At 36.3% G+C, this 13,537-nt stretch overlaps 1 protein-coding gene across 1 annotated transcript; it reads right to left on the minus strand.

Moving 5' to 3' along the window:
* Positions 1-484: 484 nt before the first annotated feature.
* LOC120015181 lies at positions 485-9,016 on the minus strand. Its single transcript, XM_038867429.1, has 13 exons — positions 8,735-9,016; positions 8,273-8,621; positions 7,535-7,712; positions 7,415-7,464; positions 5,304-5,396; positions 5,130-5,218; positions 4,391-4,469; positions 3,994-4,076; positions 3,612-3,690; positions 2,718-3,453; positions 2,377-2,457; positions 1,609-2,248; positions 485-1,144 (listed from the first exon to the last, which is right to left on the minus strand). Exons 1-13 carry the CDS (start codon positions 8,764-8,766, stop codon positions 1,006-1,008), a joined length of 2,628 nt encoding a protein of 875 aa, XP_038723357.1. The 5' UTR covers positions 8,767-9,016; the 3' UTR covers positions 485-1,005.
* Between the last annotated feature and the right edge of the window lie 4,521 nt (positions 9,017-13,537).

Consider the following 13,537-nt stretch of genomic DNA (forward strand, 5'->3'; position numbering starts at 1 on the left):
ACTTTTCACTATTTTACACTTCCCAATTTCTACAACACATCAACAACAGGCAGTGAAATCATTTTCAGTCAAAAACAAGCTTTGTAAATCATTAACCATACCATTTGACGCTATGATTTCTTTTCAGATAACTTGCAAATCAGTCACTCGATAACAAACACAGAAACAGTCCACCTTTTCCTGTCATGGGAGGAAGGCGTATAGTACCAGAATACACATGAATCAACAATTTTTAAGTGAAAAAAAGAATCACAGCCAGAATACAACTTGGTACATGTCAAATGATTCTCACCATTCCCAGGCAACTGTAACATCTTTAAACCCGAACAGAGTTCCTTCCCCCTCTTTGACAGTAGGCTTTATAAGTTGCCTGGAGGTACCAATCCACAATTAAATCTCAACTTGCCTAATAGACAAATTTCGACAGATTTTGCAGTAGACTTTCATTCAGGCAAGCAAAATTTCATAAAACAAGCATCCCCCATGCTGTAAACATGACAATAAATCAATAACAAAGCTTCAATGAACTTCCCAGTGCTTCAATCAAAGCATTTGTAACACAAACATGATCAATCGACTGTCCTAGAAAGAAAGGATTTCAGTAACTGGCTAGATTGCTAATAAAGGTCCTCTGCCTACTCAATAACAAGCCAAAGACATAAAATGTTAGTTTTCCACTTTGCTACAACAGAGTGAAACTTTGATGGGACAGGACAAGGGAGCCACAGTTTTGAATCAAAGTTGTATTGGAATAAAAGGGGGGAAGGTGTGAAGGAAAGAAAAATGAAGACATTCCTTTGGAATAATTCCTCCTTGGATAAGATAGTTCTTCAGAGGAGAAGATTGATCGCCTCAAGAAGAATACTTCAATGAGATATCAACAGCTATAACACCAGAAAGATGGACTTGAATGTTGTTCTGCCCTTGGGGAATGGAGATCTACCTTCACCTCTAATAAGGAAGAAAGTCTCCAAAAGAGGTAACCCTCCCAACTTCATCCAGTCTTCATGCTTTTGACCTCTTCTGCTTTTGAGGAACAAAGCGAACCCCTTGCTTCCCGAGTTCCAGAGTCTTCACTCTACCATCATCAAGAGTAACAGATATCGATGTGCCTTCATTGCTGTCTGTGACAGTTCCCTTATGCCTGGATATTTAAAGGGAGAGAAAAAAACTAATCAACCTTAAACTATCAAAAATTTCAAAAGCAACCACATCAACACACTTATAGCAAACTTCTGATAGGATACAGAATCGAGACATTCAACCAAATGTAAATGATCATCTTGAACACATAATATGGAGTGCATTTTCAAAATAAACATCCAGAAGCTTCTAAGATGCATGTTAAGGCTATGAACATATCATAGCAACAAGGTCCAGGAACCAAGGGAATTGCCCAATAATAATAGGGATACTATCTGTGAAATTGATGAGACAGACTTCAAATCACCATGGCTTTTGTAATAACATAATACTGAACAACTATCAATTAGAGTAAAACATACACAATTTACGAAAGTGTTTCTAGTGGCCCATGTACCTACTATAACTGTTCCCTTGCCTCTTCCCCAAACCCCCAAAAAGAACAAACAAAGGTGACAAGCTTACCATGAATTATCAGACGGTTGATTAACCTCCACTCTTTTTCCGATTGCATCTCGACCCAACTTTTTTAGTATCCAATTAGCATCCATCATCTCTTCCATTAGACTGCCAGGATGCAATTGCTGAACATCCTCATCTACATTAACACAAGCTTTATCCACAGAACAGGATGGTCTCTTTCGTTTTGATCGTTGGCCCTTAATCAGGCTCTTCTCTTCCTCAGGGTTAGAAGTCCAAGAATTTTGATTTTCAAGATTAGGTTTCTTAAATTTGAACCTCAGCAAAGGTTTAGGATCTTTAGGCAAAGCATGTGAAACAGTTGTATCACCACGACCATCATTGCTTTCAACATGTCTTTCGGGTCTGCGCTCATATTGCTTCCCAGTGAACGCCTTGTCACTTCTTAATGTGGCAGATTCAGCAGCAGGAACAACTGCAACCCTACTTCCTTCAATGCTTCTTTTCGCTGATGAAGTATGTGTGTGCTCTGAGGAATTTGCTTCACATCCATCAGCAATCCCTCTGCCGGATTTGGGGTTCAAGTCAGATCCTTCAGACCTTAATTTTCCAAACTTTATCAAATTCCCTTCTCTGCCAGAAAACTTCAAGCCTTTAACTTGGCCAGAGTAATCAATCTTGTCTCCTGCAAATTGCAGGAAGACCCAAATGATGTCTTTGATGATAAAAATTCAAACATACTATCCTCTATTTACAATTTCTAACAAGTGGCCACAAAGTATGATGAAAACTAAGCCATAGACACAACATTACCATTGCCAAACTTAGTAGTGCCTTCATCTCTATCCACCAGAAACTTTTCGTTCATTCTCTGGCGTCCCGTATCTTCGCTGTCTGTTCATGAATAGAATGACATGAGCCAAAAACAAAAGGAAATATACTAGCTAATCCTTACTGGAAAAGTTAAAAAAGTATTGATCTATCCAAAAACATTGTCAAAATACAACAAAGAAAGATGCAATTATGGTTCCTAGTCAAAAGCCGTTAACTAGATAAACAAACAAACTGAAAAGCCAAACTTAAGAGATTATAAGCATAAAAAAAAAACAAGAGCATAATTTTTTTTAGAAAGAAAAAAAAACTAATTGACATACCATTGGCAATCACTAAATCTTGTTCTCTTTGACAACTTGAAGCATCAGACCTTGGAGAGTTAGTAACATTAATCTTCCGTGGACCGAGATTTATAACTAATTTCTTCTTCTTCACAGTCTTCAACTCTCCATCCAGTCTTCCAGCATCATCCTCAGTATCTGTACTAAGAGGTTTGTTGCTCTTGATCTTGACAATTCTGGATGTCCTATCCTCATCATTCACCATCACCTCATTGACAAATTTCTGTTTCAAAACAACCGGCTGATTGATGCAGATTCCTTCGGAGCGGCTTGCCATTCCAGCAATGGGAGAAGAACGTACATCTGATCTACTTTGGTGAGACTGCACATTGTTGTTCTTATCATCACCCATACTATGTCTAAAAGAATGGGTATCATTCTGTCCTCCAAATCTCTGGCGTGGCTCCATTTTACTTACTAAGGATTCCTCATAACCTTTTCTCTTGGCAGACATTTTACTTGATTTCTTCCCAAATTCCTTATTCTTCTTAGGTGACTTATCAACCAATCCTTTAAGAGAGACCTTTATTGAACGGCCAAATTCGTTCTTCAGCAGATCAGGACCATTGTCTTCATCATCTGAATAAGGAGAAATAGAAAATATTTCCTCTTGAGTTGGCAACCCAGCAGAAGCCCTCAGGCTAGCAGTCAAATCTCGATCTGCTATATCTCGTCTCCTCCAAAGCTCTTGAACAGCATCCTCAAGATCCTTAACCTGGAAAGTGGAACCGCACCCCCAAAAAAGAAAAAACAAAACACTTCAACGACACAACCTCTCACCAATCCTCCCTCCTCTAAATAAATAAACCCACCCTCCTTTTTTTCTTTGTTTATGTCCAAAGAAAAGATTATAGGCCACGCAACTAAAATTACCTGATAGCACTCCCCACGACATGTAGAACATTTGTACTGGAGATTTCCATCCACTTGAAACTGCAAATATTTCTCATCACTGCAAGGCAAATTTTCAGAAATAAGCAATCTCGTGACTCGTATATATAGGTATAAATTCGTTTTCCCACGTTGAGACTCAAATAAAAAGAGGCTACTCCGTGAAAATCCTGTATTCAGGTTTATGAGGAAAGATATCAATAGTTATAACTTCCACATGAGCAAAAGCCACAACACAAAATTTTCACTTTTTTGAAGTGTTGGAAACAAGCATTCCACTTGAAGCTCCCCCTGTAAACTGTATCATGAATTTGCAAGATTTCAATTTATAAGAACTTGTTAATATACAAGGGCAGAAATGGACCTGATGCCATCACAGTGGCAGTGCACCCATCGCTGGCAAACATCACAGCAGACCATTGGTGTTGACTCTGAATCTCTATAAACCTACAAGGTTAAACCAAAAAGAAAGTCAAATTCTTTTGCATAGAAAACTATAAAAATATATCATATTAGAATTGCAAACATGTAAACACTGATCAAAGCAATACACCAAAATGTCAATCAATTTTCAGGCGGAGGCATTAATATATAAATAAACAAAAATAAACCCATCTACCTTTGTTAGTTATTTGACCTGAAGCATAGGAACTACTAATTACTGGTTATGCAGTCCACAATAGAAAGCTATGATTTGCTTGTCAATAGAAAATGAAAAGTAATTCCACCATATCCCAACATCTCAAGGAAATAAATAATACCTTCAAACAAACAGGGCAATAGTTTCCTTTCACAAAGAGTCTTCCACAAGCATCGCAACAAGTGTATCCTAAAAACCACCTGCAAGTTTATAAGCAAAACATAAATCTACATATCCTGAGCAAAGACACCAAAATGATGTACTATATACAATTTCTCAAATATGAATGCAACTGCTAAAAATTCAACAAAATTCCTCCACTCACAAACAGACGATGATGAAAATCAGGTATGGATCATAATTGGATGAGCCAAGTACTTGATCAAGATGAATGAAAAAACAATCAGCATCGATAAAACGATTAATATGATAGTTGTACATAAGACGATTAATATGATATGAATTTAATAGGAGTGGATGAATGTGTGATCCATGATAGAAATGAATAGAGAAAACGAATACACGTGGTGGATTCCTGTTGATATTCTCATAAATTCATGTACTTGACCCCAAACTTTTGAGATAAAGGCTTTGATGATGATGATAGTTGTACATAATATAGTCCTTTCAGGCTCCATTTGGAACTCCGTATAGGATAGTTGATTCATAAAGCTTTGTTTATGTCATACAGAAAATTGATAAATTGACACAAAATGTCAAGGGAACTTCATTCTCTTCTGACACTTTCTCTGACATGAAACATTAATTCAGCATGTAGCTTTATTAATCCATAACAGAACAGCATTTATCCAACCATCAGCGCATGCAGCAATAACTAGAATGTATATATTAATTACTACCTCACACTTAAGCCATTCCCAGGTACATTGGATCCACAGCTGTGACACCTTGTATGTTTTGGGCACAAATAGGGCCCAGAACTCACATTCTGCAAAAACAAAAAAGGAATATAATAATGCCATGAATCATGATTAACAAATAGCATTGTCAGCTTTTACCAGCATATGCCTCACCTTGTGTGGAGGATGCTGGCAATAACAATGGTAGGCACCATCACACCTTTTGCAGAACACAAACTTATTTGGATCCCCAGTTCTGCGACATACCTTAAATAATCAAAAAGAAACGAGGTAAAAGGAAAAGTAGTTCAAGCGAAATCACCATCAAGCACGTAAAGAAAAGGCATATCAATGATAAAGCATGTAAATACAACAGAATTATGAGCCAGCGACTAATTTGCATCAACAAACAAAAGACAAAACAGGGGCAGAAAATGAGAACTTGATATAAGGTCAATACAATAGGTACATCTGGTGTCAATTAGCTCCAAATAACTAGAAAAACATATATGAGGTGAAAATTTCATATTCTTCCATCAAAAGTACTTTAAGCCACATAATTGAGTTAAATTAAATAGCTTCTCTCTCATCATCTCCCCCCGGCCCCAGCATCCTTCCCGTGGTTCCTTTATTATGACACCTTTTTTGAGCCCATACCACTCATCACTGGCATGTTATCAGTTATCAGTTCACTATCTTCCTACATAACAATCTCAAGTATGTATTTGTGACATCTACTATTAGCACTAACTTACGGCATGCATTTCGAACTCTGTGTCGCTGGTTACGTCCTGCTAAAACAACTTCAGCATCTTTCCACTAGATACCAGTATAATGGTGTTGAACTTCATTGAAACAAATATTTCCATCATGACAACATATTCACACTCCACATCTCCATACTGATATAATTCCAATCAAAGTTGCATAACATAACAAAACGAGAAAAAAGTACTTCAAGGATGTAATTTAATGGAACAAAGCATATATCGATGACGCGCTGAAGAGCAAATCCAGAATCTTAAGCAAGGACATAAATAGAAAACGTCAAGTCATGAAGATAGTTGCCATTTGTGTATTCTACCACCTATTAATTCCTAATTTCTTCTAAACCGAATCAAGTATCATGAATTTTTCATATATTCCTTTTTGCTGCAAAATATAACTACATATATTTCTTTATATATATATCTATCTGTATAAGAAAAATATTAGAAATTAAAACTTCCTTTTAAGTATTGCTTTGCAGTTTACTAGGTTGAAAAGGTCATAAAAAAATATTTTTATACATACAAAAACCCTTGGCATTGTTTTCTCAAAAGGAACCTGCCATGTTGTTTTTAAAGTTAACCGTTAGGAATTCTAAGGGCAAACAATTTCTTTCAAACCTAAAAGTACTTACACGTGGCATCAATTCATAATATATGCCAGTAAAGCCACTTTAATAAAATTGCTTCTTTTTTTTTTTACTTTTATGGGGCTTTAAAAGGGTTTACAAAATGAGAGAAGAAACAGATGTTCATGTAATTAACAAATCTGGACTATTTAATTATTGCATCCACCACAAACCCTTGTCGTTTTGTGAGTCTTCATAAGTCGAAACTCAAAAACACAAAATATCTTATTCTCTCTCTACAATCTTCTTAAGGTACACATATATTGATATATAACGAGTCTCCTTTTCTATCCTCGCCTTTCCTCACTACCGTTTATCCTAACCACATGAAAGTTGCAAATCTGCTCCCTTAATCTTAATTTCAATTTTGTCCTCTCCAGTGCCTCATTTTGCCTAGTTTCTCCCTGATTGCCCGACAATAGAAACTACCAATTCAATCTTCCACGCGTCATTATATGAAACGGACAATACAAACAAGGAATCGCCGTTTAGCGCACCCACGATACAGAGTCATGAGTATGATAATCTCAAAATCCACATTTCATGAGATGTACCAAATGATACGTGTCACAAAACCTGACACGTGAGTTTAACAACTCCAGCAATGAATCAGGAGACCATCTAAGGAAAGAATCAACAAAATCCAACTACAATTATATTCTTCTCATGTTAAATCGATAAAAACGGAAGGTATGCATTAATATGATATCATTTTGGACCAATTGATTATTATAACATAGAAAGTGACACAAAGTGACACGTCAGTTTGCGACACATATTGTAAATTGAAAGCCAATTTACAGCATAAAGCTCATAAGAATGAGCATTTCAACAGTCAGGCAAGAAAGGAATAAGCAGAGAAATTAATTGATATTCTTATAAGAAGTACCTCGCAGATTCGGCATGATGGGCAGCTCCATGAACTCCAGTGAAATAAATCTGCATTAAAGACCATATAAGGATGTATAAAACATACAACCCAAACTATGGGGACCCATTAAAAACACACCTCTATTTTGCGCCCAAGCTTTCAAGCAGCTTCTATGGTACTTCTTGCCACAACTTTTGCATGAAAGCATCTTCTTTGCCCTTTCACTTCCTTCAGTTTCCCCCAAGAAGCATATCCGACACATCACGTTGATGCTGGAGTGGCTCTGCTCATCCACAGCAGCATCTTTTGAGGCAACCTATGCAAGCAAAAGAAATCAATATTGAGCTAATGCAATCAGATACAAATAAACAAATACCCGCCAAAAAGCACGTGGCATAACCAGACTTCAAACGGCTAAATCTCACCGGAAGAAATTCCAATGCAAAATTTCAGAAAAAAGTAAGACAGGTATATCATGCATTAATTAGTCATACAAAAACGGGAATTATATTGTAACTTTGTAAGTAACGTGTTTCCTTGTTCCACGTCCACATAATCACAATGTTGTTAAAAGCAATGTCATATAACTAACAATCTAATCATACCAAATTATCCAAAAACAAGAGGAGATGACAGGAACATCAAACTCTACTTACAAACACTGTAATGACAAACCTTCCAATTTACAGAGACTGACAACATAAAAAAAATCTTCTAAATTCATGAAGCTCAAATGCCAACATATATTAGCTGAAATTCAAGAAAATGATCCCCAAACGGCCAAACCAACCTCATAAACTCAAAATTAACCAAATTACAACAACCAAAAAATATATAACCACAGCATTCACATAAAAAATTATTCCAAAACCTCACCGCAATATCACCAGCCTCAAACCGCCTGGCATAATCCTCGGCAGCCACCATTGTAGCTGCAGCTTTCCTCTGCAACGCCACACGCTTGTGCTGCGCTGACGCTGCCTCCTCTGCAGCATCACCCCCTCCAGCAGCTCCATTCAAAACACCAATCGGAGCAGCAGCAGGCACGACAACTGGCTCAACCTTAGGGACCGAGACCTGAACAGTACCCTCCCTCAAAGCCCTAATTCCCCAAGGATCCCTCAGGAACTCCTCGATTCTCGAAACCTCGTCCAAGAAGCCGGTCTTCCCCTTCGCCCCCTGGAGATCTCGCGGAAACCCTAGCGTGCAATAGCAGATTCGGCGACTGCAAAAGCAAACGACAAGTCAGAGAGAACGAGCTCGCTCGCTCGAGTGAGTGTTGTGAAGAAGACAAGCCTACAACAAGAGGGAAAAAGGGGGGGTTTTAGTGTATAATACCATGTAATTGGGCAAGCTACGTGAAAGGCCATAGTGAGAAGAGATTTTGAAAAAAATTTGTGTGATTTAGGAGAATTAGAGATCGTCCACGCCCCTCTCTAATTAAAAATATAAATATAAAATTACTGAAATTACGGCTTTAAAACACACACAGAAGCAGAGAAGAAAATAAATATATAGATAAATTAGGGTTTTTCTTTTTTCTATTTTTTTTTTCAAATAAGGATGAAAATAGGAGGCGAAGCAATGGGGTTCTGTTCCCTTGATTTTAGAGAGAGAAGGGGACTTGGAGCTCTCTCTCTCTCACCGCCTATGTTGCTTTTTAACGTAGGGGAGTTTGTGATTGCGTGTGGTCAAAAGTATTGTTATAACCGCGTAGTATTCTGCCACGTTGCATTTTGTCTTGGTGGGACCTAATGAAAAGGGATCTACAAAAGAATCTGCATGTCAATCCCGTACACTACAGATGATAACATATAAGGGAAAATTCTAAATAGAGAAAGAAAAAAAAATTGCTAAGTTGAGAATATATGGTTGGTCTTAAAATAGGTACAAATTTTTATGTAATTTTTAACTAAATATGAAAATAATTTGAATTTGAGAATAAACTTGTCTCGACATTGCTTCGCCTCCTATTTTCAATTTGACAATCCCGTACACAACAGATAGTAACATATAAGGGGAAATTCTAAATAGAGAGAAAAAAAAATTGCTAAGTTGAGAATATATGGTAGGTGTGGAGCAAATTACTATACATTCTGTATGTAAGGTTCTAGAAGATTGGCAGTTCCCAGACAAAAGAACTTTATCCATAAGCAATTTATCCGACGGTTATAATTAGGCAGGAGCAGTTACAATAGGAGGTTACCAGAGGCAGTTAAATTGTCCTAGGAACTGGCATAACTACATCAACTGACAAATCCTCAAGGCCTATAAATACATATCGTTTCCACATTTGTAAGAGGATCGTTGACACTCATCTTTAATAAAAGATCTGACTCCGTGAACCTAGACAAGTTGCCGAACCACGTAAATTTGGTGTCGTGTTTTTCTTAAAACTTTCTATTTTATTCGTATTTTAAAACTTTCTATTTTATTGACAATTCGTACTTTTATCAATGCTCGACTTCTCAATTATTTGATATCTCGAGAGTTGGTTTTCACATCGAACAATGGATGTGAAAGTGGTACTCATTTTTATTTGCACTTTTATGCAAGTTCAATAATTTAATGCATACTATTACTATTTCAGATCAATTCCAACAACCCATGACTCTTTCTCAATTTAATGACAAGTCCATATAAAATACTAATTAGAATTTAAATGTACAGTTTGTTGGGATACAATTAATGAATTTTATATTTGTCTAGTCTTTAAAATTTTGTTCATAACTTATATCACATTGTGCTACACAATGGTGTCTAAATGTGTCCCGTTGAATCGTGATAGAAGGCATTGGAGCATTAGAAATCAAGGATACCTTCACAAAGTGGTTTTGATTAATATGTCCAAAGACATATCACACATTGTTCTTCTAGTGGTGGTGGGACAGACTACAAAAGAAGAAACGTCATGCATTGTGAATATGTGATCCATTAATTACAATGAAAATAATGTTGTACCATGACGCAACCAAGTGACCCATGTCAAGCAAATTCATCAAATGAACCAACACGATCCATAGCATTCATCAATGCGTAGTCATTGTCTTTCAAAACCACTTGCAGAGGTGGACCTACGTTGAAGGGACTACATGCCCCCAGTGGAAAAAAAAAATTAATACTAAATATGCTATAATTACTTAATTACATGTTAAATAAAGTTTAAGGCCTCCAATAAAAAAAATTGATGCCCCCAATCCATTAATTTTTGCCCAATTCACTAACTAGTTTAGACCCAACCCAACCCAACCTCATAAATCTTAGAAATTGTTTTATGTGACGTTACAAATTCAACAAAAAAAGCTCAAGTACATGGCTTTTTGAGATATTTGCAATAATTTGATTTTGTTTTCAATTTGTAACTAATGTTGACTATGTTGGGGATTACATATGCATTATCATTGGTTTTGCAAATAAAATATGGAGACATGTTGAATGCTATTGTGATAATTACAATGTATTTTCTTATTACTTTGAACTATTATTAATGTGTTTTTGTATTTGCAATCAATAATCATAAATCGATTACATATAGAACCCAACAAAAAAAATTATGGGGGCGCTGCCCCCGGACCCCCGCAATACTTTTGTGCCCCCACTGATTCAAATTCCTGGGTCCGCCACTGACCACTCGTGGTAATAAAATCCAACAATAGCAGTCTGTAAACAACTTAATGATAGTTTCATCATGTGATAATCTACCAAAGTATGAATGACTTTCCATGTGATATGCAACAGGATGATTATGGATCCCATAATATAATTTACCATCTTAATAGATTAATACATTAATTATATCAATTATTTTTTTAAGGTAATTATGTGAAGTCTTATATATATGTATGTATGTATTGATGCCTTGTGAATGGAAGTCAAACATGTAATTGAGGCTATTGTTCTGTTTGGTTTAAACATCATAGTGTAACATAAAGCTAAAACCTTATGATTTAAAACATATTGCATGAAGGGAAGAAAAGGAAAACAAACAATAGAAAACCTTTCAGTTTTTTTTTTTTCCCATTATCAAATAATTTTTTCTCCAAAACAATATGGGCGATAAACCCAAAAGAGGCTCAGTTGTTGGGCTTGGTAATCAAGCCTTGGTCCATTTCTTTTGCAGCTTTAGGGCTCCTCAAGGCTGTTCTACTATCGTTGCCTGTCTCCAACCAGCCGAACTTTCCATTCTCTGTCAAGATTGAAGCATAGGGCCTTACAAGTATGGCGACAATGGGTCGACTTCACCTTAATCCTATGACCCCAAGAAAGTAGCCCTGCAGTTCACTATGGCAACTACGCAGAATTGAAGAGTAAAGAGTGAATTACCGTATTCTTTTGGATGAGAGCAGATGAAGAGGGAGATCCCCAATTATGTCTCTGTCTTGGAAGTGGGCTAGCTCACCTAGCTCAATAAGACCCCTCTCTGTCTCTCTCATTTCTTTCTTTTGTTCTTTTTCTCTGTTCCAAAAGTATTGATTTTATTATTGATTTCTTGAACTTCCTTTCTGTTGCTGGTTTCAATTTTTGTGTGTATGTTCATATTGGCGAAGTGAAAATAAAGAGAATGTTTGCTCAGAACTGATTTGAATATTGAGTTGGAAGAACAGGGGGGCAGTCGGAAAGTCAGATGAAAGGAAACATGAAGACGGACGGGGACAAGAAGACGAAAGACGATGAATCCCGTGTTTTCTATTTTAGAAAACGACTTTTTCTCGTTTTCTATTTTCAAGCCATTTTCCATTTCCGTGTTTTCTAAAGTCGTCAACCAAACAAGTTTCCTGTAGCATTTTCTATTTGTGGAAAGTGAAAACGGAAAATTCTTGGAAAACATATAAACCAAACGCACTCTTACATTTGTTTTAGAAAAAGATAAAAAGTTCAATTTTGGAAGTGAATGTTTCTTAAGTTTCTTGCTAAGTGCAATGGTTTTGACGAGTTTGACCGGCATTGTTAAGCCAATTTCAAACCTTAAACGAATTGAGCTCAATTTTAAATTAGCTGGATCTGTAAGCCCAAAGGGCTTATTTATATGATATAAAAGTAATGACTTTGTTGGATAAAGCGTATACGTTGACTGGTAAATCTTATAAACTAGCGTAGACGTTAGTATAGACTGCTCTACCAAACCCACCATATATATTAGCATAAAACGTTTGAAAGTATAAAATCCACCAACGAGTTTATTTCGAAAACACGGTAGTGTATGACAAAATCATTCAGTACAAGCTAACATGAGTTTTAAAGTATCATCAAATACCCGATAATTTATAAACTAGTTTATGTTCGACAGTTTATAAGCTAACTTATTTTTTCAAATATACTCTCTATCAAACGGACTCAATTATATCTATATAATATAAATATATGTATGTATAGTTATATATATATATATATATATAATATAACATATTTTATGTGTTTTGAGTTGAAATTTGACATGAGTAGTTGAATACTAGTTGTTTTTTATGATCCTTTTTTTTTATTATTATAAATGGGTCTAAAAAGAGCCGGACTTGGGCTTTGGTATTTTTAAGCAAGTATCAAGCCCGAGTTTAACCCAAACTTAGTCCGAGCCTGACAATAATGTGGCAAACAAAGTTCGATCGTTTCAAGGTTCGGTTCGGTCGGCCCATATATATATATCCCTAATAATGACAGGCTTTCATTACCAAAATACTAAGTGGCAAATGGTGCTTATGTGTCAGTGTCAAAGAACAACATATCAAAAATACCCTAAAATCTCCAATTTCTCCTAAATCAAAGTATCAAACCCAGTACTGAGATCCCCATTCAGACAAAATGTATGCATCAAATTGGAGAACAGAGTTGGTGTTTTTTTTATTTTTTTATATTCAAATCGAAAGCAGAAAAACAACAAGGCATCAGAGTGAATAGCCCAAAAGATATATCAAATAAGAGCAAAACAAGAAAAAACAAACAAAACAAAGACAGAAAGCTACGGACATTAGAGAGTTGGGGTTAAAGTGTAATGTTTGGATTTGAAACGGAGAAGGAGATTATCGATGAGGGGAGAAGCACTTGGAGATCATGGATCAAGACTACAAGCGTCCCCACGTTCGAACTTCTTCTTTTTTCTTTGTGCGCTAAGCATCCAGTCTTCAATCTACTGACTTGACACCCCAT

The sequence above is a fragment of the Tripterygium wilfordii genome, chromosome 14 (assembly GCF_013401445.1).
Source record: "Tripterygium wilfordii isolate XIE 37 chromosome 14, ASM1340144v1, whole genome shotgun sequence".
In the NCBI taxonomy this organism is placed as follows: Eukaryota; Viridiplantae; Streptophyta; class Magnoliopsida; order Celastrales; family Celastraceae; genus Tripterygium; species Tripterygium wilfordii.

Excerpts from the sequence above, each read along its gene's own strand:
- LOC120015181 (XM_038867429.1), bottom strand. The coding sequence starts at position 8,766 with ATGGCCTTTCACGTAGCTTGCCCAATTACATG. Across the intron at positions 8,622-8,734 it reads GTAGCTTGCCCAATTACATG|TCGCCGAATCTGCTATTGCA; the intron begins GTATTATACACT and ends TTGCTTTTGCAG. Across the intron at positions 4,077-4,390 it reads ATTGCCCTGTTTGTTTGAAG|GTTTATAGAGATTCAGAGTC; the intron begins GTATTATTTATT and ends TTAACCTTGTAG.